This window comes from Pinus tabuliformis, chromosome 7, assembly GCF_031772625.1.
Source record: "Pinus tabuliformis cultivar Carrire ecotype Pingquan chromosome 7, CPIR1, whole genome shotgun sequence".
In the NCBI taxonomy this organism is placed as follows: domain Eukaryota; kingdom Viridiplantae; phylum Streptophyta; class Pinopsida; order Pinales; family Pinaceae; genus Pinus; species Pinus tabuliformis.
The window spans coordinates 904,151,134-904,175,786 of record NC_142293.1 but is presented as its reverse complement, the minus strand read 5'-3'; the positions used below and the strand labels follow the sequence as shown (position 1 = coordinate 904,175,786).

The window sequence follows — 24,653 nt, the reverse complement described above, 5'->3', positions numbered from 1 at the left end:
CTACTTGTACCTCCCTAACTGTCGTTTATGGAAGTCCTACCCAGCTTACAAGACACCTGTATTCTGTTGCTTACCAATCCCTGAAAATAAAAATTTATATATATATATAATAAACAAAAAACAAAAACAAAAACTGAAAAGACTGGAGGAACTGCTCACCTTACATAAGGAAGGTGAGCAAGTTTTCATCTTCATTTCAAGAAGAAAACAAGAATAGAGCTGATTTTTTTGTTTCTAAATCTTCATTTTCAAATCACTCACTACCGATCATGGACGATCAAATCAAGTTCCTCACACCTCCTCCTGCCCACTTATGTATCGAATGTACAATCCTCCAATGGAAAAGGAAATGTAAGGTGCCAGCCCCAATTGATTCAAGTTATTTGTTCATTCAATCCATATGGAAAAAAGGTTCATTGAAAGATCTTTACTCCAAGGAGTATAAAGCAGGGTAACGTGGACTGCATCTTCTCGTAGCCTTCCTCGGTTGCTTGATTCAATTGGAGTATCATATTCAACTGGCTATGCAGTGTTCATTCAATCACGATAAAGCAACATGGAGTTAGCGCACTGTCATTCAATTCAAGAGAAGGAATTGGATTTTCCTTCCTAGATTGAAACAAGCAAAGCCCCTAGTCATTAAGTACTCTCATATCGATTTCCATTTCCATGTCATCTAACACAATTTCATTTCATGGGATTGAACACAAAGGAAAGGGAAGCCATACCCACAGGCTCCGCCAGTTGTTAAATGAGTTTGGAGTCCCTAGATTGCCTATTCAATCTGCATTATTAAAAGTGATCGCAGTTTCATATCAAATCCAGTTTGCCATCCCTAAAGAGAGAGTCCCCATCATTATTTCCCAGGGAGCCTGGATAATAAGTGCCATAGCAACTGGGAAACATTTTTAGCAGATTAGCAATAACCAATCCTTCGAGTGAACAAAAGATGTGGTAATACATGTGGGTTATATACTTTCCTGTAGGTTGTATAATTGCAATGGGTTCTGAACTAATTTTTTTCCTTATACTCAAATGAAATTTTAGGGTGATGGAAACAACAAACCTATAGAATGGAGAAAAAGCAAATTTAAAAATAAAAAATTAAAGGGGTGTCCCATATGGAGCTTGCATAAAGTTGAGTATCATAGATACAGTTTTGTGAGAGATCTTGCTTTGTGCAATATTCGCCATCTCCTTGGATACAAGGCATTATAAATTTGTATTCAAAGATTTAATTTCTTTATGCTATAAGCATATAGAAATTTGAAGTTTAGCTTGCTGTCTTGTACTGTTTCAATATTCAAGACAAGTAAAATAAAGGATTTTTTTTAGTAAAGAAGTAAAATAAGATGATCATTCAATAGGTTTTATAGCTGTCGCTCCATAGCTTTTATAAAGAGAAATGGTACAGTATGCTGCAAAATTGGAATAATTATATAATCAGTATTTAAATTCTCTGCATTCTCAGATCTTTTATATATAGCATGTCTTGTAATGTAACTAGGAAACAAAGCAAAGAATATAAAGTACACCAACTTCACACTAATTTGTCGATCAGGTGACTGAAGGTTCAAACTTTCCTTGCACAGAAATAATGCCTTGTCTTTTTCACATCACAATTGACAAACACAGAGAGAAATTTCCATACATGTCCATTCAAGGAGGCCAAAAGATATATTCAGTAGCTATCCATGCACTAAACACTAACAAAATCTCTCCATGTTCTGGACAAAATGCCTGTTTGATGATCTGATTCCACAGATGCTCACCGGAGTGTGGTAATAGAGCATGGAGCTTCATTTTAACTACACTGTAGGTCCTGCTTGTAGTTACCATGAGAGGAGTAAACAATATATGCATCAAATCAGGCAGGTCTGAGTGTGTTGCGTGGGGCACTTATCCAAGCACTTCCTCCAATAGCAAATCTCCATAAAGCTTGAACATGTTCTGGAGATGCATATTCAATCCCTACTCTTGGTCCAACTAGTATCTTATCTGGTGCAGGTCCATCCAAAACCTCCAAACCACCTGAATGCCCAATGAAAACAAACACCATTTTGTCAGACTCGATATATTGTTGTCCTGGTATGTACTCTAATTTCTAAAAATAAGTCTAATATTTGAAAGCATAGCAGCGAAGAAAATAATTAGATAACAAAGATTCACTCACCAGAGGTGTAAAGTGGATGATTTGACCATTCTGTCGTAAGGCCTAATGCCTGGCCAACCTGCCAAAAGAAAAGCAGTATGACAGGACAGACAATTTTAAAAAAACCATATGTCCGAACTACAATTCCCTTAAAACCAATTACGTGCATACATGCACATGCCCAGAATAGGCCCAACCTACGTATGTAACTTATAGTGTTCTATTAAACTTATCGCAACTCGAGAAGACAAACATATTTTAGCCGACCTATATAGTATATATCTCTGCCCTCAAATGCAACCATATAAGGAATTCTAAAATACAATCATGATGCAAGCCGCATGCACAGGTCTTGCAAAGTAAGAGAGCACTCCGTAAAATTCTGGGAAGAATACACTGGCATGATAATAGGAATAAAAAACTGCTCATAGCCAAGTTATAGAGTGTGAAACATCCTTGAGAAAAAGGAAAATTTACCCAAATAGGAAGTAACAACACCTGCTAAACACTTATGGGTGAGTCTCAGTTGCTATAAAATATATTTGTGTTAACCTCAATTATCCTACAAATATCATATATGCACTAGGAAGAGAATTCGGAAGACAAACACTTTGCCAAAACAAAACAAAAGGACGACTTGATATGTAAGCTTCAGTTAGCATCTCGCAACTCGCAAGCAATTAGAGACAATGTTAAGAATTAGGTAAGCAAGACAAAACAACAAAATGGCAGAAAAGGCCTTAAGTCATTCTTCTTACATTGTATTAATTTCAGGATCTGAATATATATAGTACATCAATTAGACCAGTTTAGATCTAGATCTCACGAACAACTCATCAATGGATCGTGACAACACCTCATCAAAGATTAGGATTACAACTCTTGTCTATGTGGTCTCAGGTTTGTGATTGTCTTGGGACCAATGTTATCGGAACCAGCCGGTCCGACCAGTTTGGGGGCAAAACTAGTTCAAACCGGCCCTTCGAACCGGAAACGAGCAGTTCGGTACCGAACCGGCTGGTTTTGTCACCAAACCGACTGGTTTTGGTATCGAACCAGCTGGTTTCGTCACCAAACCAACCGGTTTCGATATCAAACCGGTTCCGCCGATCTGCAAGGCCTGCGGCCGCACGGCTTGGGCATAAAAAAACATTTTTTTTCCTAGTTTCTAACGCTACTCTAGCACCCCCTAAAGCTATTTAAGCACCCCCACCCCCTCTATTTCACTCACACTATTCATTCGAGTCTTGCAATTCTTGAGCTGAGTTGGGTGAAGAGAATTTGAAAAGTTTTAAGCAGGGTTGTTCTAATGGAGATTTTTTGCAGATTTGAAGAGCTGATTGGAGTCTTGGAGAGTTGTTGGGTTGGCAGATTTTCGAGCTACTTCAAAGATTTTTTTTTCCCAGAGATCTTTGGGTTTTCTTCAGTGGTTTTTGGAGCTGGTGGAAGAATTTTATTTTATTTTGTTGGGGCTGCTACATCGTTGATTTTAGAGGATTTTCAGAGGTTATTTTGGACTATAAAGGCCTTTTAGAGCCTGCTTATTGATGTTTGTAACATTTTTGGTTCAGTGATGTTTTGCACTAAGTGTTATTTTGGTTATATGCACTATTACTTGCTATATAAATGATAACTTTTGCATATTTGTGTATAAATGGTTTGGATTCATATGGATGGACATGAATATATCTGTTTTTCTTTAAAATATGAATATTTGATGTGTTTTTGGTAAACCGTTTTTTTTCTAGTTTGGGTCTGGTTCCGACCAATTCCCAGTCCACAAGGTTTTCCGGTTCGATGACCAGTTCAGTTATGATAACATTGCTAGGGACTCGTAGTCTAATATTTCCCCCCTCAATCACAAGTCCAATAACTTTTTGTCATCTTCAACCTAAAACTGTTGAATTGAGTTTTGATGAAGATATGCCAAAAAAACCGCCAATATCTGGAAGTGAATAGCTGTTATGTTTGAACATTCCCAATGAATAACTGAAATGATTGTTGTTGAGGAGCCCATTTGTTATGCTGGAATTCCCAAATGTTGATTGAAATTGTGATTGACTGATAGGACTTCCAATCTTGAATCCTGCCTATAATCTTTGACATTTAATATTCCCCCCTGTCACTTGTAAGGTGAGAAGTAGTTTTGGATTCTTTAGGTGGTGGTTTTGTTGGTTGACCACTAACCATTTTCACTTCATTTGGTGGTTTTTTTGGTTGACCACTAACCATCATCCATTGAAACTAGTAGTTTATGCTTTACCACTAACCAATCTTCTATGAATAACGTGGTGGTTTTTGGATGGCCAGTAACCAATCTGCTTTGAATAATGCTATGGTTTCTGGTTCACCACTGACCATTTTCATTTGAACAATGTGGTGGTCTGGAATGAACACTAACCAATTTGATTTAAATAATGTGGTGGTTCCTTCGATGACCACTATCCATCTTTACTCTATCAATTTATCACCCCCCTTAAAGGGGTAGGAGAGTTTCTATTTATCATTGTGTTCCCCGCCTTGAGATGTGGAAAGTACCATCATTGACTTTAGAGAACATATAGAACATGATCCGCGCCATGCCCAAAATCATCTAGAATAACTGTTTGATAGCTTTTTTCTTTCTCTATTTCTTTTTTCTATGCTTTTACCTCTATCTTGACTAGGTGGTAAGACTTATGCAACTTCTTTACCTATGGATTCTATTTCCAAGAATTTATCGTATTGAAAAGAAACTAGGTTCGATCTTCATAATGACGTGTGTAATAGTGATTTTATGTAATTGATGAAAAGAAGAAAAATTAAATTATTATGGTAATGCTTGTCTCATGGGATTCATGAGCAAGGAATTTTATTTTTAGTATGACTCTAATTGTGATTCCTTAGGATTGGTCATAAAGTCAAATTGAGTCAATGTCATGTATGAAGGACCCTTCTTGGGCATATTATATATTTATATAAGTCCTTAAATAAGTTAGAAAGCCCTCCAAGACCAAGACTAAGTCTCCTCCTCAAGTCGACTTCAAGAAAGATAATTATATCTCCTACAAATGACATGTTGACTCACCCTCCTACATGACAGCTAATTATGATGACAAACAACTATAAATAGGGTTGTTCATACTCCATTCCAGCACAAAATTTCAGAGATGAGTTCGGTCAAGATCTGAAGTGCGAGGGTCATCAAGGGAGCCGAATTTCCAGCGAGGAAAGAAGAAAAAGCAGCGAAGTGTTTTGAGTTGAATTGGGACTGTTTTGTGGGCCAACTTATCTTCACACACACAAGATTGTAGGATTGTTTGCTACAAGAAAAGGACCAAAATACTTCAGTCATCTAGGTAGTCGAATTGCAGAAGAAGGAGAAGTTGAGTTAAGCAAGGAAAGGTCTCTACCCTAAGCGAAGGAAATCAAGGTGCAAAAGAAGGCCATCTACATGTACTAAGGCCTCTGAATTAGGGCCGAGGAGCTGCAGGTCTGAAGCAAAGACAAGGAAGCCAAGATCTATAAGGAAGTCGAGGCAAAAGTAGAAGGAGCAGGCAGTTGATTATATTTGACTCTAAATAGAGGTCAAAATCAAGAAGCTAGGTGTCTTGGTCTTGGAGAGGTTGAATAGGTCAAGGGTCTTGGTCTTGGTATTCGTCAATTGGAGTCTCTATAAGAAGAAGAATTTGTGCGGGTTTTCCTCTCAAGTGGAGAGGTTTTGGCCCTGGCGAATAGCCTACATTCTGTGTCTCTTGTCTCTTTATTGTTTATGCATTGGTAATTGTTTGATGAAAGAAGAACACAAAAATAATCTAAAGAGAAGAATCTAACCTAAGTAAAAAGCATTCACAAGTAGGCATCTCTCAAAGAAATCACCTAATACTTGATGCCCTAGATTTCTCAACATGGTATCAGAGCTAAGGTGACTAAGTCAAGGAAGGGAATCTTATCAAGAGACACTCAAGAATCAAATCTCAAGGAAGGCATCAAAGCGAAGATCATCTTGAAGTCAAAGGAAGCATCATAACCCTAGATCAAAGAAGTCTACAAAGAAGTATTGAGATCGTCATCAAGAGGGAGAAAGCCAAAACCCTACATCTACTCAAGTCAAAGTGTTTTAAAGACTATTCATCCAAAGGAAGCTAGATCAAAAGGTGGTATCATCTCACTCTCTATGGGATTAAGGATCATTCTTGAAGAAAACTACCTTCATCGAGGAGAAGTTTTCTATCATCATCAATGTCAAGGAAGCAGCAAGAAGAAGGAGCATCCTATCAAGTAAGTATATTTATGTCCACATCTGAATTTGTCAAAATGTCTTTTTGCAAGGAAAGCAACAAATTGGTTGGGGCTTCAAACTATCTTGCATGGAAGAAAAGGACAGATCTGAATCTCATTGAAAATGAGGTTATGGAACATGTCAAAGGTTCTATCACTAAACCAAGAGAGGAAGATGCTCAAGCTCTTGCGAAGTATATGAAAGGGGAGATTGGGGCTCAAAGGATTCTCATAGAATTCATCAAGGATCCCCTCATCCCATATGTATCTAAACTCAAAACTTCAAAAGAAATCTATGACAAACTGGTAGAGTTATATTCTGTAAGAACTGTTGGAGAAGTCATCTCATTAAGGCAAGAACTCTACAAGCTGAAGATGTTAAGGGAAGATGGAATAGCCTCATACTTTATGAAGATATCTGAGATCCGGGATCAACTACAAGATTTGGGAGAAGTCGTGTCTGATAGAGAAATGACTACAGTTGTTTTAAATGCACTACCGGAGGAGTGGGGTAACTTTAATTCAAGTATTTATGGAAAGAAAGAAGTCACTCCATTCTAGGATCTATGGTCACTATGCAAGATTGAAGAATCTAGACTAAAGGCCAAATCTGATGTGAGAGCAGGTGAACAAAATCAAGCTTATGCTGCAATGACAAGAAGAAAGGGAAAATTTGGAAAGTTTGGTTCTTGCAAAAAGAAAAGGGACATGTCTAAAATTCAAAGTTATGGGTGTCAGGAATATGGGCACTATAAAAGAGATTGTCCTAAGGTCAAGAAGGGCAACAAAAGAGGAAGAGATGAAGCTCATATCGCCAAAGAAGTAGAGGAAGATGAAAAGAAGAAGTCCAAGAAAGAAGAAGTAAGAGATCTATATTACTGAGATAGTCTTCCTCACCTAAGTTATTTTCAAGTTCCTAAGTCTTCTGCTGTAAGATATGGCTATTCACTAAATGGGATGCATCAAGCCATCATGGAAGCATTGAAAGCAAGAGCTCGGGACATCATCATAGAGAAGAATGAAAGATGGATAGAATCTATGGAAGTCAAGGATATAGCTCTTGGGAATCTCATTGGGAACATAAGTGGCAAAGGTCATCTAGTACAAGGTTCATCATACATTTGTGAAAAGGGAACATCTGTTGATGGGGATACTTTAGATCCTCAAGATTCTTTGATGGAATCTTCATTGAAAGGTCCACCAATCAAGAGGAGAAGCAAGTGTTTCATCAAGAACTCCAAACTTGTGGAATTCATGGGATGATGGTATGATGACATAAAGGTGAAACAGATCAAGGGATTGAAGCTCTTTCAATCAAGAAAGTTGTTGTAGGAAGTTTGGACGACCTAAAGGAAAAAAAATGAGGTATGTATGCTTACATTTGATATTGTGGAAGTCGATTCATATGGTTGCAAGGAACATGGATCAACGCTCCATTTTGAGAGCATAATCAAAAGGAAGGATCTCCTCCCTCAAAGGGATGCAGAAATGCATGGGTCACACATTTACTAGATAAACATAACATGTCCTCATATGAAGAATGAGGTGGTTGACTACACTTGAGGAACTTTTATTGGAAGCTCCTGGGAATGAAATGTGTGAAGAAAGGAAAGAAGAGATCATGGAATATGCAACCATGGTAAAGGCAATCAACATCCGAAAGACCAAGAAGATTTGACTAGGATATCTCCATGGAATATATGAAGACTCGGATGGAGTCTAAAAAGGAAAGAGACCCTTGACAATATATATCTTTGGGAGATGTGTCGACATGTATGCAAGATGCTGATGCACACTAAAAGATGTCATGATGAAAGATCATCACAAAGGTAATATTGTTTTTAATGTTCATTCCTTTATTTTTGAACAAATATATGGATAAGTTTATGCAAGGTTGTTGAGGGAAGATCTATGGATGTCTTCCACCACCGATGCACATGTAGTAGGATGAAAGATCCTTAAGTAAACAATGCATGAAGGAAGGCCAAATATGGACTGATGGATCACTTTCTGATGATGACATGGCTGACTCATGGATGAAAGTGATGGATGGTCGGTGCCCTATGTAAAAATCCCAAACATGAAAACTCCTAGATAACGAAAAGAAGCTCATGACATCATGAGGAGTTCTTCAAGCAGTGGGTTGTCCCATTTTCTGCTCCTGAGGAGCTACTATAGGTCCCTAATTAAGAGGGAGCCTGGAAACAAGTTTCTTACTTGGAAGAAACTTGGAAATTCCTAAGCCTAGAGGGAGCTTAGGTACATTCTTTCTGTAGGAATGAATACATTACTTTATTGGAATAGATATGTCCTCCCTAATTAAGAGGGAGAGATAGACACATCATTCTTGTCTTCACTTGGGAAGACAAAATGGAGGATTGGGTAAACATATGGCATCCGATGCTCTTTAAGGATGTATTAGGGCATCCAAGATAAGAGTAATCATTGAAGACTGGCATTCTTTGAGGACTAGGAATCCAAGATAAGAATAGTTCTGGTGGAAAACACCCCGAGAACACAAGTGGGGTATGTTCCGAGAGAGACAATGATGAGAGTGTCTATACATCATTGGTCTCACCAGCATTATGCTCTAATCTTGTGGAGAGATGGAGCTGTTAGCTGGTTGATATGATGTTATACAGATGGGTTACCAATCCAACTCTTCTTATGAGAAATTCTTCAGATTGAGAATGACCAGGATCCATTATGAATACCTCCCTAGTTAAGAGGGAGTGTTGAAAAGTAACTAGGTTCAGTCTTCATAATGACGTGTAATTGTGATTTTATGTAATTGATGAAAAGAAGAAAAATAAAATTATTATTGTAATACTTGTCTCACGGATTTCATGAGCAAGGAATTTTATTTTTAGTATGACTCCCATTGTGAGTCCTTAGGATTGGCCGTAAAGTCAAATTGAGTCAATGTCATGTATGAAGGACCCTTCTTGGGCATATTATATATTTATATAAGTCCTTAAATAAGTTAGAAAGCCCTCCAAGACCAAGACTAAGTCTCCTCCTCCCTTCAAGAAAGATAATTATATTTCCTACAAATGACACGTCGACTCACCCTCCCACATGCCAGCTAATTATGATGATAGACAACTATAAATAGGGTTGTTCATACTCCATTCCAGCACAAAATTTCAGAGTTCGGTCAAGATCTGAAGTGCGAATGTTATCAAGGGAGCTGAATTTCTAGCGAGGAAAGAAGAAAAAGCAGCTAAGTTTTTTTAATTGAATTGGGACTATTTTGTGGGCCAACTTAACTTCACAAACACGAGATTGCAGGACTGTTTACTATAGGAAAAGGATCAAAATACTTCAGTCATCTAGGTAGCCGAATTGCAGAAGAAGGAGCGGTCGAGTTAAGCAAGGAAAGGTCTCTACCCTAAGCAAAGGAAATCAAGGTGCAAAAAAGGCCATCTACATGTACTAAGGCCCCTGAATTAGGGCCGAGAAGCTGAGCTCTGAAGCAAAGACAAGGAAGCCAAGATCTATAAGGACGCTGAAGCAGAAGTAGAAGGAGCAAGCAGTTGATTATCTTTGACTCTAAATAGAGGTCAAAATCAAGAAGCTAGGTGTCTTGGTCTTGGAGAGGTTGAATAGGTCAAGGGTCTTGGTCTTGGTATTCGTCAATTGGAGTCTCTATAAGAAGAATAATTTGTGTGGGTTTTCCTCTCAAGTGGAGAGGTTTTGGCCCTGGCGAATAGCCTACATTCTGTGTCTCTTGTCTCTTTATTGTTTATGCATTGGTAATTGTTTGATGAAAGAAGAACACAATAATAATCTAAAGAGAAGAATCTAATCTAAGAAGTAAAAAGCATTCACAAGCAGTTATCTCTCAGAGAAATCACCTAATACTTGATGCCCTAGATTTCTCAACATATCCATCCATAATTAACTATCTTCTTATCCTGCTTCTGCTTTCGACATTTTACTGATAAGTGATTTGTCTGGATTGAGATCAAAACACCGACTCTCAGAGAAATTACCTAATACTTGATGCCCTAGATTTCTCAACATGTCCATCCATAATTAACTATCTTCTTAGCATGCTTCTGCTTTCGACATTTTTCTGATAAGTGATTTGTCTTCCCACGATGAAGACAAGGATGGAGATCAAAACACTGACTCTCCTGTGACCAAATATTTGACATTGTTGGCATTTGTGTTCAAGATTTTGGACATCTTCAAGAAATCCTTCACGCACAAACTAAACTGGATTGGAGAAATCTAGAATATGCAAGTTGTTTCCTTTGTGATATCCCAAGCCATGTCAATTTATGTTGAATGATAACTCTTCCCAAGGTCTAACAAACATCCTGGAAAGACCATTTGATTGTTCTTTTGCTTCTTCGCATTTGCTTTTTCTACTGGTGTAGATGCCATCTTGTGCTTATGACCCATCTTCAATCACTATTTCCTTCATCAATGGACTAGAAGATTCCATTTCCATAAAGTCTTTTGTATCACAATGAGCAGCAACCATTTGTACTATGTCTTGTTTGTCACAAGCTACACCAACCATTTGCATGAGTTCATCCATATTACATGTTGCATCAAACTTCCGAATAAGATCTTCTATATCATTTGTTGCATCAATATTCTCTGATAGCTCCTCTGTGTCACAACTTACATCGACATTTGGATGAGTTCATTTGTATCACAATTTGCATTAGCTTGGTTATAGATGTTGCATCAAACATGTCATCAATTTGATCTTATAGAGTGCAAACATAACCTCAATTTTGGAGCAGCCTCTTTTGTATTTTTTGGAGCAAATTTTAAACTATTTTGAAGACTATTTGGAGCAGCTCTCCAAACCTTCTTTGAGGCAGATTTTGAGCCAATTCTTAAAGAAGTTCATGAGGTGTTTGAAGCAAACTTGAAGCCTTATTTGAAGACTCGCACTTGAAGACTTGTTGTAGCATATTTTTGAACAGTCTTGTTGATCCTTTGTTGGAGCAGCCTTTGGAAGCCTTATTGTAGCAAGACTTGAATCATTCTTGGAGCAGGTTTGAGAAGACTTTCTAGATCTCTTTTGAAGTGTATTTGAAACTTATTTTGGAGACATCTTACAGAAGCTGATTGGAAAGGTTGGAGCCTAGGAGGATTGGAGTTCTCATTTTGACCAAGTTGATGCTTGGATTTGTTCAAGGTTGGAGCCTTGAAGGAGTCAGTAATTTTGTTGTACAAGTTGATGATTGAGATGTCCTTTTAGAGGATTGGAGTCCTCACTATATTCATCAATAAAATTATTTTTTATTTTATCCCTTGTGTTTTGGTCTAACTTGTGATAAAAATCTTAACTGACATAATATTATAATTGAAAGAAATATTGATTCTCCCTCCCCCCTCTAAGTATTTCCAACAACTGGGATCGGAGTCAACTTCTTTAAGATCAGCCTAACAACTGGAAGAAGGATTCTTGCATCACAATGGTCAGTAAAAGATGGTACGGTCCCCCAATTTGATGGAACGAATTTTTCCTTCTGGAGTACTTCTTAATGTTTGTTGGAGTCGAAGTTTGGAAATCTGTCACAGATGGATACAAGATCCCATCTCCTCTTCCAACAAATCCGGACAGGAAGAAAGCATATTGGCATATGAAAAAGCATTAAATTCTATTAGCAAGTGGTCTGTCAAATTCAGAATTCACCAAAGTTATGGGTATTAAAATAGCTAAAGAGATGTGGGACAAGCTCATCCATATTTATGAAGGAGATGACAAGGTCAAAAAGGCAAAGCTTCAAACCTATAAAAGGCAGTTTGAGAGTCTAAAGATTAATGATGAGGAAGATATTTTTGTTTATTTTCTCCAAGTAGATGAGGTAGTCAATTGTCTCAAAGGTCTAGGTGAAGATGTCAAAGAAAATATTATTAACCAAAAGGTCTTGAGATCTCTTCTAGATCGTTTGATGCCAAGGTTTGTGCCATAGAAGAACTAAAAGATTTGGACTCTGTCAATGGATGAACTTCATGGAATTCTCACAACATACGAAATGATGTCAGGAAATTCAACTCATAAGGAAGTTGCATTCAAGGCATCCAAGACATCAAGAAAAGGAAAGAATTGTGATTGCAGCATCAATGATTATGATATTGAAATGGCACAATTTGTCAAGAAGCTAAATAAAGGATTTGTTAACCACTTAGTGTCAATGACCCCATAGCAGTACACCCCCCTTTCTGCAAAAGGGATATCGCCTGATCGATGTGTCTGTGTCGTCCAGTTATCGTCATCAACCTGATCATCCTGTTATAATGTAAACCCATTCTACATGTATATGATGTAAATAATCTCAACAGAACCATGTCATGTATGTAACAACCTCGGTAAACCTACCTTTCTAGTGACGATCTCCATTCTGAGAGGTTTTTTGTCTCACTGATCTATTCTCGGATGATCAACAGAGTTTTCCCATCCAATCTTACCCCAAAGCTGGAATGGATTTTGTTGCTAAGATCTTAAGCGAGTCCTAGTGTTCTAGATCAAGTCTATGTAAAAGTAATTTGGGAATAATCCTAACTATTTGGTTAGATTATTTTATTACGGATTACTTGATATGCTAGATTATATTTGTGTCGCAGAAGTGAGTGGTCTGTGAGGGTCTTTTACAAATGGGTTTTCTCCCTTATGAGGTAAAAAATATGAAAATCATGATGTAAAATGTCTTGAAGGTTGGAAAAATAATTTATCCCCTCATAGGTTAATTAGTTAAATTTTTTGGCCAAAAATTAATTAAAATCCTAAGCCAAAATTTTAATTAATTCTAAGTCCTAGGTAAATTTAAATTCTCCAAAAGCAAAATTCGTCGATCCTTAAAAAATAAATTTTAAAAGGTCCCGAGACTAAGGTAAATTAATTATTTTGATAAATTTGAAACCTTTGATCCCTGGGGATTAAGTCAAAGTCAAAATTTTGGGGAAAGTAACTCAAAATTTCTATTTTGAGTTAATTAAAATGCATTTAAATAAAAAAATTGAATTTCCCCAATATTTAAATATTTCGATGGATGATTAAAAGGTGGAAGGTTCTAATTGATACAGGTTCAAGATTGAACATACTAAGCGGCACTGTAATTCCTTATCCTCAAAGACAAAAGACAAAGTGTCCAGGAGTTGTTACTGTCAATGGAGAAATCAAGACAACAGAAGAAGCTATAATAGATGTCTTCGTTTCTCAATCTGAAGGAATTCAAGTTCATGCTCCATTAGTCACAGGGCTTGATTGTGCTATGTACTTAGGAACTCCTTTCCTGAGCAATTTCAGAAGACATGGAAGCACTTATGATGAAAAATCACAGAAATGGGGATATTTTCTTCTCTTCAAAGGTATAGATTATTTCTATCCTTTTATTCATTCCAATTCTCCTAATAGATTGAGCAGAATTGACAGGTTATAGAATACCTTGGAAAAAATGGAGAAGAAGAAAGAAATGCTCAAGATTGATGAAAATCTTCTGAAAGGCAAATTTGAAAAAGAAATAAGTGAGATCTCTCATAAACTAAAATCTTGTTGTTTTGAAGATCCAAATGCCTTTTGGCATATTCATAAACATGAAGTAGAATTGCCTTTGAAAAAGGAATTTCATGGAAAACTCAGAAGATCAAAAGCAATACCGATGAATTCTGAACAACTCAGGTATTGTAAAGAAGAAATAAAATCCTTACTGCAAAAAGGTTTGATTAGAAAATCTCATAGCCCTATTGCTTGTTTTGGATTTTATGTCAACAAACACTCAGAGATTATCAGAGGAAAACCAAGATTGGTAGTAAACTACAAGCCTCTGAATAATATTCTTGATTATGATGCTTATCCCTTGCCAAATCCCTTAGTGCTTTTGTCTCAGATATCACAATCAAAAATCTTTTCCAAGTTTGATTTAAAGTCTGGTTTCTGGCAAGTAGGGATAAAAGAAGAAGATAAGTGGAAAACAACTTTTTCAGTACCAGAAGGACATTTTGAATGGAATATTATGCCCTTTGGACTAGTAAATGCTCCATCCGCCTTCCAGAGGATTATGGATGAAACTTTTGAAGGTATGGATGATTTCTTGAAGAAATATATTGATGATGTTCTAATTCATTCTGCAGATATTCCCTCTCATATAAAGCATCTCAATATATTCTACAAGAGAGTCAAAGAAAAAGGTATAGTTTTATCAGATTCAAAAATGAAGTTATTTCAGACTATGATAGATTTCTTGGGATATGTGATTCAATATGGATCATATTACATTATGCAACATAGTCTTGATTTCATAGATAAATTTCCAGACAGAATCACTAATAAAACTCAACTACAAAGATTCTTGGGTAGTTTGAATTACATCTCCAAATTTGTCAGACATTGTGCCCAAGACAAAGTCTTATTGAATAAAAGATTGCAAAAAGATCCAATTCCTTGGACAGAGGATTTAACAGAGGCAGTGAGAAGAATTAAAGGAAAAATTAGGAATATTTCTCCTTTAAGCACAATCAATGAAGAATGGCCTAAAACCATCATTACAGATGCCAGTGATATCGGATGGGGTGCAATTTTCTGCCAACATGATCCTAATAAAAAGAAAATGGAATATGAAATTTGCCAGTATGCCTCTGGAATCTGGTCAACTACACAAAAAAATTGGTCCAGCCTAAAGAAAGAACTTAGAGCTGTCTGCCTTGGCATTGCCAAATTCAAAGATTTTGTGATCTATAAACATTTTACAGTTAAAACAGATTGCCAAGCCCTTAAGTTTGCTATCCATAAATGTGACTTTGAAGATGCAGCAATGGTTAGATGGATCATGACATTGGCCCAGTATCGTTTTGATGTAGAGTTCATTTCTGGAGTTAAGAATTCCTTTGCAAATCTTCTCAGTTGGGAATTTTTACAGAGAAATGATGTAAATAATCTCAGATGTAACGTCATAAGCAGATTAGAAAATGAGATTCACATTGAATGTGCTAATGGTTATCACACTTTGAATCTGCAAAAACCTCTACTCGATTATTTCTCATGGGATAATCAAATGCAAAGAAATGATGAAGCTTTTGAAGCTTTAAGTTTTCTTCAAGATTTGAGAAATCTTGATTTCACATTACACAAAGATACAAATGAAAATCTAATCTGCTATGAAATATACATTGATCGCCTCCTATTGCCACCCAACCTTCCGAACTCTGAAGATTATGAACGCCAAGAGAAAGCCTGGTATACAAGTATGTGTTTTGAAAATAAAACTAACTCGTTTTTCTATAATGTGCAGTTTTCTTTTAGATACCATGGAATGCAAGTTACACAAATTGAAGAACAAGACCCCACACCTGAATGGTTTAAAGAATGGTGGAACATTTATGGTATCAGTGCTCTATGTTTTTACCCATTCTCTCTCCGGTTATTACAACTTCCTGGATTTACAGAATCACGGGCACATCAATCAGGAATTTTATACAAAAGGATTTTGGATATCAGCAATATCACCAATTATCACATGCTTGCAGTGGTTTATTACACAAAATCTTTTCTTCAAAAGATTCGGGGAAATATGAGTGGCTCTTCACATGACTATGAGTCATTTCATGCCATGATAAATCCAGATTTAAATCCTTTTGGCCCACTACTTTTTCAGGATGAAGTACCAGAATATGCTGAAATACCAATTTGGGAATGTGAGGAAATTTACTCACAGTATTTTAATAAGGACTCCTTAACTAGGTTCAGAGAACATCATTATTCTTGTGAACAACTAGAACATTTTGTCATGTTGTAATGTCTTTTTGTCCAACTTTGGTGGCAGACAGGTTTTTCGTAAGGTTCCCTGAAAAAGAATCTCTTATAGTGTAATCAATCCCACATATATAATTAAATAAAGGGATAAGGATAAATATAAAATATTTTATGATTGAATCACTGTGCGAATGTCCTCCGGGTTACCCGAAAGCAGGATTCTCTCATATCTGATGTAAGGATTTGATTTTGATGTAAAGTAAGATTCTCTCATATCTGATATGGAGGCATCACCTAACCTAATGCTAGGAGGATCTATAAATAGATCAAGACTAGGGAAGGGAGGCATTTGGGCTTGGAGAAATTTAGAGAGCCTTTTTGCTTGAGAAGCAACTTTGTAATACTTGAGTTTTGAAGTTCATCAATAAAGATTCCTCAATTTCTGTAAATCTATGTCTCCTTTGTAAATTGTTTTGGATTCTATTCTCGAACTTGTATGAGCCTTGTTAAGGTTGAAGAAGTCGCAAAGTCGCAGAAGTAGACCATTGGGCCAGAGTTCGTGTTTCAACACGAGGATATTGTTCAGAAGAATTGTCAGATATTGGAGTGATTAAGCAGACCTGGTATTTATTATGAACTAATACTCTTGTTGGCATTCGTATTTAAATATATTCAACAACAGATTCGTGATGCTAGATTGCGCAGGTAGTCACGGATCTTGTTTATTTCCGCATTCTCACTTTCGCTGTGTGTGCTTTGTAGTTGGTATCATAGCGAGGTTGAAAGTATTTCCGCTTTCTTCCTGTTGTTAGAAAGTATTGGTTATGGATACTTTTTCTCCGGCCCGAAGTTCTCTTCATGAATTTAGTGATAAAAGTTTTGATGAAATTCTTGGAGAAGAAGAAGAGAAGGAATGTAATGAAAGAATACAATCTGGTTTTCACATTGTTGTCCATGATAAAGCTACTACATTATTAAATGAACAGAGTAAGTCTGGTTCTTGGTCTTTACAAAAATAGACCCCAAAGATGTCTATACAAATCTGGGATTATTAGACACTATACAATACTGGAGATATAAGGTTAAAGAAGAAATTCTACAAACCTCCAGTAATAATCGTCTGCTTCAAACAATGAATATCTTGAAGCAATCTAAGTTTACAACTGCACTAAAAGCTGGTCTCAATTTTGCTCATTTTGGTCATGTCCAAATTGGAATTCAGCGACTACATAGAAAAGGTCAAGACGTTGTTGTCTACTCTTGTGTTTTAGATCGCCGATGGAAAACTTTTCATAAAGCTTTAATTGGAGTATGTCAAGGAACATTAGCCTACGGTCCAATTTCTTGGTCCTGTGTTCCTGATTTTTCTATTTCCTTAGATGATCCTAATGCCATCAATGCTCTAATGCTCAGCATCCAAACACATGGATATGATGATTTTGAAGATAATAGCAATAATGTTGCTATCCATTGGCAATGTGTCGTCAAATTTTATAAGAAGACCAATCCTTCTATTGTCCAACAAGTTTTTGAAACCTCTAAGTTCACTACTCTAATCACTCATGAATATGGCTTAAATCTTGTTGCTCCTCAAATGATATCTCATCGAGATCTTAAACCGCCAACAGAATGGGTCACAAATTGGGCTTCTATTCGTACTTCTCCCTGTCCACAGCCTATCATTGCTCAAACTTATATTCGAGAAGATAATGGCCTTGTTCGAACACATTTCTTTCCCCAATCAGAGTGTGCACAGTCTGAGCATGGTGGACCTCCTCCTCTTGTTATACAAAACCCTGCAAAATCTGAAATCTTAGTAAGACCACAAATGTCCTCTATTGCATCTAGTCCTGAAGGATCACCAAGTCCTTCATATGATCTTACTTCTGATCCAAACTTCATGCATATGTTATCAAATATGATTGCACAAACTCTTCAATCTTAGCATTCAAATATTGTTCCTCATGGAACAATCAATATGCAATCAGCATTCCAAATTCCACAGCTTCCACAACCATGTGTATGTAGTCATCCTCATTGTTCTCCTAACTTTTGTCAGCAAACTCCTAGTCTTCCAAAACCCCATGAAAAAGAAGAACAGGATAAAGACAGAAGAAGAATAAACATGATTCGTTTTGTTCCATGTTCTGGAAATCAAAGACAGGAATATACAAAGTGTACTCCTTTTTCAGCTCATGAAGATCAAACACAAGAATATACAAAGTGTACTCCTTTTTCAGCTCATGAAGAAATTTTGCTTCAATTAGTAGGAAAATCTGCTACAAAAGGCTTAGGATATCTAGAAGAAATCCCCAGCTATAGATTGGATCCTAGGAATAAGATTCCTAGTAAAATACAGCTTCCTTTTAATGAAGAAATCATTCAATTTCTTAAGATATACAAAGGAATAAGTCCTTATGGTCCCTCAAATGAATGGTATAAGAAAATGTTTAACTGGGATCTGTATACTCATCAGCAAGAGTATAGATACTGTGAAGAAATGAAAACCTATTCAAAGAAAGATAGGTCAACAATCAACAAAGTTAATAATGAAAATTGGAAAACTTGGATGGAACAGAATAACCAATGGATTTAATTTTATGAATTTAATTATCCAAGTACAAATGAAGTAGAAATGGCTTTGGTTAAAAAGTTCAAGAATCTATCTTGTGAGGATATAACAACAAAGATTAAGGAAAATCCAGTTGAAATTCTTGGACCTCTTATCATCCCTCACATATATGATAAATATAAAAATATGTTGCAAAAACCCAATGTTCTGAAACATTTACAGTCTGTCAAGATGAAAGGGCAGTGTTTGTTAGAACACATCTGTCAAACCCTTAGATTGAATATGATGCAAGGGTCAGCCTTACAGACAGAAGTGTCATAGCACAAATGGGAATTAATAGATGGCACTATTCTTAGCACTGAGTCAGCAATTCCTCCTTGGAAAAATCTTGTTATCAGACAAGATGATAATATTTTTAAGTTACTTCCACTTCAATCTAACCAGTCTCATCTTTCAGACAGGAATCTGTTGCAGCAACAAACTGGACAAATCTTGCTCTAGATAGTTTGATTAAACATCTAAAAAGAAATCATCAATATGCAGCTAGAGAAAATAAAATGCTCCAAGAAATAATTGATAAAATTCTTCAAAAGGTAGATTTTACCAGAGATCAATTATTAGATGGAATAAAAACTCTTGGATCAAATGATTTGCATATTGCTAAAACTATTGAAGTTTTAGAAAAAGGGATTAATGATAATTCCAAATGGATTGGCAAAGTACATTCAGTAGCAAATAAGACTCAGGATATGATGATAAGCTTAAAAACGTCACTTGAAGTAGTAGAGAAACAAGTTTGGGTTGTCTCTACTTCTGTTGAAAGTCTGAAAAAGAAAAACACTCCTGATCCTACTTTTAAAGCTACTACTTATTTCTCAGATCCTCAAGATCAATTGCCTTTCCATGTTGTTCCTACTACTCTTCAATCAAAAATGAAGAATCCTGGTGATATCATTTTTCCTAAACTAGAAATTACCTTTGTTTATGCTCCTATGGCTAATCCTGGCATGTTTTCCAGTCTAAACTCTTCAAGCCCTGGACATAAAATGGTAGTTTCTGAGTGGTTGAAATCAGGAGATGATCCTGATAAGCCTTCCAGTTCTAATACAATACTCAACAAATTTGAAGCAGCTCCCTCTGCTCCTCCTACTCTAGAAGATTTAGAGTTTCTCGTGAATAATTTTTCTCCTCCTGATAGAGCAAGTTTTCAAATAGCAAAAGACATTCCTGATCTGATTTCATTTTCTGATGAAGAAGAACCCAAAGATACAACTGTACATAAAGTTACTGATAGAATTTCTTGGAATTCTTCTTGGTCACCTGCTCCTGATAAAAGGGATGTCATGAAATCAGAATATCATAAAGATTGGTCTGCTTCTTCCACATATTCATGGAATATTGACAATTGTTCTAAAGCAGAAATATTGTCTACATTGAGTTCCATGTTGGTCTGCTACCACACATATTTAGCAGATGACATTTCTCCAATAAATGCAACCAGGAAAATCATCAGTGGATTCGAAGGACTCCTTGATTCTTGGCTTAAAGCAGAAATTCATTATGATCCTGTCCTCATTCCTTCTTGGGAAACATTTGTGGTAATGAACCTAGATAATACTACATATATGGATCCACAGACTTCATTACCTGTGAATAACATGATTGGTTGCCTAATGCATGGCATTCTTGTCAATTTTTGTGGTTATCCTTAGATCAATAATGAACTTGCTGCAGTCACACTTACATCCATGAAGCTTACTAATATGCAGCATTTTGATGAATATTTTATGGAATATCTCCATCGTCTGCATACTCTTTCTTCTGACATGATTCTAGATCCCAAATGGAAAGAAATCTTCATTGCTTCTTTACCAAATTGGGTAACTACTGCCATTTTGAATAAGCTTCCTGGAAAGATTGGTGCCTATAAGTTTGGTGTTATAAGACAAGCTATTAAAGCTGTCATTGTTGAACTCTGCTCTCAGATGAAAGTTGCTCGAGCTGCCACCAGCTCCACTAAACCACATGGCTATCAACAACTATGTAAACAATGGCATTTACATGGCTCTAAAAGTTTAGGGGGATATGATCGTTGTCGCTCTAAAAAGAAAGCTTACTCTAAGCAAACCCTTAGATCCCTAAAAAGTAATAAAAATAAAAAACAAAAATAAAAGGTCATTCATAGAAGGCCTCCCAAAGAATACAAAAAAACACACCAGTTTCATCAAAGACCAAAACAGAAGCAAATATTTGCTTCCATTGCAATGAAAAAGGAGATATTGCTCCAATTGTCCAAAATTGAAAAAAGACAAACAACAATCTGGTAAGAAGAAACAATTTAGCTATAAGAATAAATCTGGCAAAGTAAATATTTTTGATCTCCCTTCTCGCTGTGAAGAATTAACAGATTCAGAAAATTATTATGATCTAAATGACCAGATACATGTTGTTTATGAAGAAGAAGATTCTAAAGTTGAATATTGCAAAGATCCACACTGTAATGAATGTTTTCAAGAACTTTGTGAATGAAGTGATCCTGACATTTGCAAATGTAATGCAGTGAGAATGTTCAAACCACTATCAAATGAAAGCTTTGATCATTATGAGCTTTCTAGAAATTATTTTACACAAATGGTTAATGCTGCTGATCAAAAACTCAAATAAATGTATAAAGGATCGTTGATGACCCATCTTCAACAGTCCAAGTCACAGCAATATTAAGAACAGCAAAAGACACAGATAAATCATCAACATAGCTATATTCCTTCTGCAGCCTTATTTTCAGTTGATGGTCTAACAAGACAATTCAGACAGCAAACAATTGAAGATAATCTTCCTCAAATACTTCCTGCAATTAGTCAAGCTATCAAAGATCTCAGAAAAGAAGTCAGAGAGAATAGAAGGCTATGTATTGAAGCACATTAGGGGCACATATACATTCTTTACATGCACAACCCACAAAAGGAGAATCTTCACAGACAGAACAGAAAGAACCAGAAATACAACCTGATCCATATCATGATCCAATGAAAGGGATTTTCAAATCTGAAGACTTTGAAATTCCAGATGAAGAATTTGAAGATCCTCGATCTAGATTAGGAATGAATGCAATGAACGCAGACGTAATGTATTGTGTAAAAATGAAAACCCATTCAAAGAAAGATAGGTCAACAATCAACAAAGTCAATAATGAAAATTGGAAAACTTGGATGGAACAAAATAACCAATGGATTTCTTTTTATGAATTTTATTATCCAAGTACAAATGAAGTAGAAATAGCTGTAGTTAAAAAGTTCAAGAAAAAGTAGTGGGCCAAAAGGATTTAAATTTGGATCTCTCATGGCATGAAATGACTCAGTCATCTGAAGAGCCACTCATTGCTTTGACGAAGATCACTCGAACTAGCCGTTGGAGGATTTATCTTTAAGTAGGAAGTCATTGTCAGTCGATCCATCCGATCTCTGAGTCGTGTGCTTAACAAGAAGCTCTAGTGTAATCTTTTTTCTAGATAATAAAGAAAGACTTTGGGGTTAAATTCTATTGGTATTACTCTTCATGGGAACACTGTAAGATGTTTTATTTTCATGCATGATTTTTTCTAAAGCCATTGATGATAGCTTCTGAAGACTGATTTGAGTACAGGTATCTTGCTCAATCGTTGGGATTTGAATAATAATCTAAATTTTGAACGTAATAGTAGGTATCTCTATCTATCTAAGTCTTATTATTATTTTTTTACTTTATTTTTAATGGTTGGATCGAGTTTTGCAGGGAAATCTTGATTTAGATCCTCGGGCGTTAGGGGAAGTTTTCAGTTGGACCAGCCAACTCCCAATCTATGTTTCCTGAAGAGCCCAGCTAAATTAATCTCGAGTTTATCATAATATTTTTTGTTTTATTGATGCATGAGGGTTTCGAGTTAGCAGCTCCCTTAAAATTTTAAAAAAAAAAAATTGTGTGGCATAATGATAGATCTGGCTACTTAGAGACTTCAGTTTGTAATTGTTGTAATTATCCAACTGGTTTTTTGGGTTTTTTAATTTCATCATTGTATATATCGTTTGGGTGTTTTGTTTTGGTTGTTGCAGGTACAGATTTGAAAAGAAAATTTTATTTAAAGCCAGATCTAAGCCCTGGAGGGTAAGATTTGGTCTCAATATCATTTACAAGGACATTTTTTTCCAGAAAATCTTACAATCCAAGGGTTTTAAAATTTAAATCTGGAGATTTTAAAAGTGTTTCAAAAACAAATATGAAGCAGGAGAATATCACTTTAATTAAAGGTTTTGAGCTACCAGTGTTTGGCTGTGTTTTTCTTTCTCTGGAAAATTTCTAATTTTTTTTATTGCATGGGGTTTTCGATCTGCTGCAAATTTTGAAAAAAAAAAAACAGAAACCCCTTATTCCTCCATTGTTGTGGCTCAATCACTGCCATCCCTACATAGTTGTTCGTTTCATTACCACTGCCTTAAAACCCTCATCTCTCCCCCTCTGCGGCCTTCTCTCCTCCATCGAATCTGCAGCCTCTTCTCCCTCTGCGTTTTTCTCCATAAACCCCTTATTCCTCCATTCTCCTCCATCAACCTTTCCCTCTTCCTCGCTGCTCAAGCTCTTCCCCCTCACGGCTGCCATAGCCTGCATATTCTCCTGCAAACCTGCGTTCAAACCTGAGTTTCCCATCTCCCTTCCATACGATGTTATCCCTCCGTTGCATCCTTCTCCTTTTCAGCTCCAAATGCGTCCTCTCCTCCTGCTCGTGACTGCCATATCTTGCATTGTCTTCATCACCTTTTGATGCTTGCGTCGCTCCTCCTTTGTCATCTTGCTCACAGTCGGCTTCTCCCTCATCGTTGCTCTCTGCTCCCTGTAGTCGCTAGCCTGCCTCTCTTCCTCTGTCGAACACTTTCCATGTGTCGCCTCTCTCTCGACCTGCACAGCACTCAACAAAAGATTTCGATTTCCCTTTACCTTTTACCTTTTTTGTATTTCGTTTTAGGGTTAGGTTTTGACATTATTTCGATTTCCTTTTTTTTGTGGCCTTTAATTTCTGACTTTTTTTTTGTTTTATTTAAATTAAAAAATCTCAAAATTTAAATTTTTGACTTCGATTCTTTTTAATTTCAAATTTCATTTCATTTTTTTCTTTTGTTTTGATTTTCATGATATTTTGTTTTTTTGTTTAAAATAAAAACTAAAAAAAATTTAAAATTTTCATTTTTTTGACTTTGAAATTTCAAACAAATTAAATCATAAGAAGACCTACGCTTCCACATTTAAAAAATTAAATTTTTATGTGGCCTATGGCCCATTAAAATTTTTAATTTTTATCTTTGGTCACATTAAAAGAAAAAATTGCCACATTAAATTTGGTTCATAAGCTTAGCACATTAAAAAATTTACATAAGGGATAATTAAACTCTAATCTAAAGTTCTTTGGTGTCTTTTTGTGTTAAGTATAAAATTTTAAAGAGAGAATTTTGTGGTATTGATTTCTCTATTGTCAAACGTGATTAATGTTTCAAAATCATATCTAAAGATTGACTATAGGAGAAAGATAATTTTTCTAGATCTGGGTTATTGAAGAAAATCATTTTAAATCTAGAATTGTATATTGCTTAGCAGTTAAATTTCATAGCTCTTCATGGTATTTAATTGCTAGAAAATCTTGCATGATAAAGTTTTGAGCATTTACATTTACTTGTTCATGATCGTCACTTCTATTACATTTACAAATTTCTTTGAATAACTTGTTTTCATTTGGTTTATGGTTAACTAAATATTAAGGCACTGGTCTAAAATCATTTCTATCTTGAGGTTGCATTTGTTTTAATTGTTTGATCTATCCATTTCGGCTAACCAGGACTTGTTTCACATTCGTCAAGTTGTTCATCCTTAAGTCTCCTAGAGCCTGTATTCCACAGACTACCCTCATTCATTCACCCTACAGACTA

The 24,653-nt window shown here is 36.0% G+C and overlaps 1 protein-coding gene across 1 annotated transcript in view; it reads right to left on the bottom strand.

Moving 5' to 3' along the window:
- Positions 1-1,364: 1,364 nt before the first annotated feature.
- The window catches only part of LOC149250539 (DNA-3-methyladenine glycosylase (MAG)), a 97,778-nt gene continuing 74,489 nt past the window's right edge, over positions 1,365-24,653 (bottom strand). Inside the window, exons 5-6 of the mRNA XM_089459124.1 lie at positions 2,174-2,231; positions 1,365-2,031 (exon numbers count right to left, since the gene is read on the bottom strand). Of these exons, the coding sequence (XP_089315250.1) occupies positions 1,868-2,031; positions 2,174-2,231 (222 nt within the window). The 3' untranslated portion in view covers positions 1,365-1,867. The remainder of the gene's footprint in view (positions 2,032-2,173; positions 2,232-24,653) is intronic.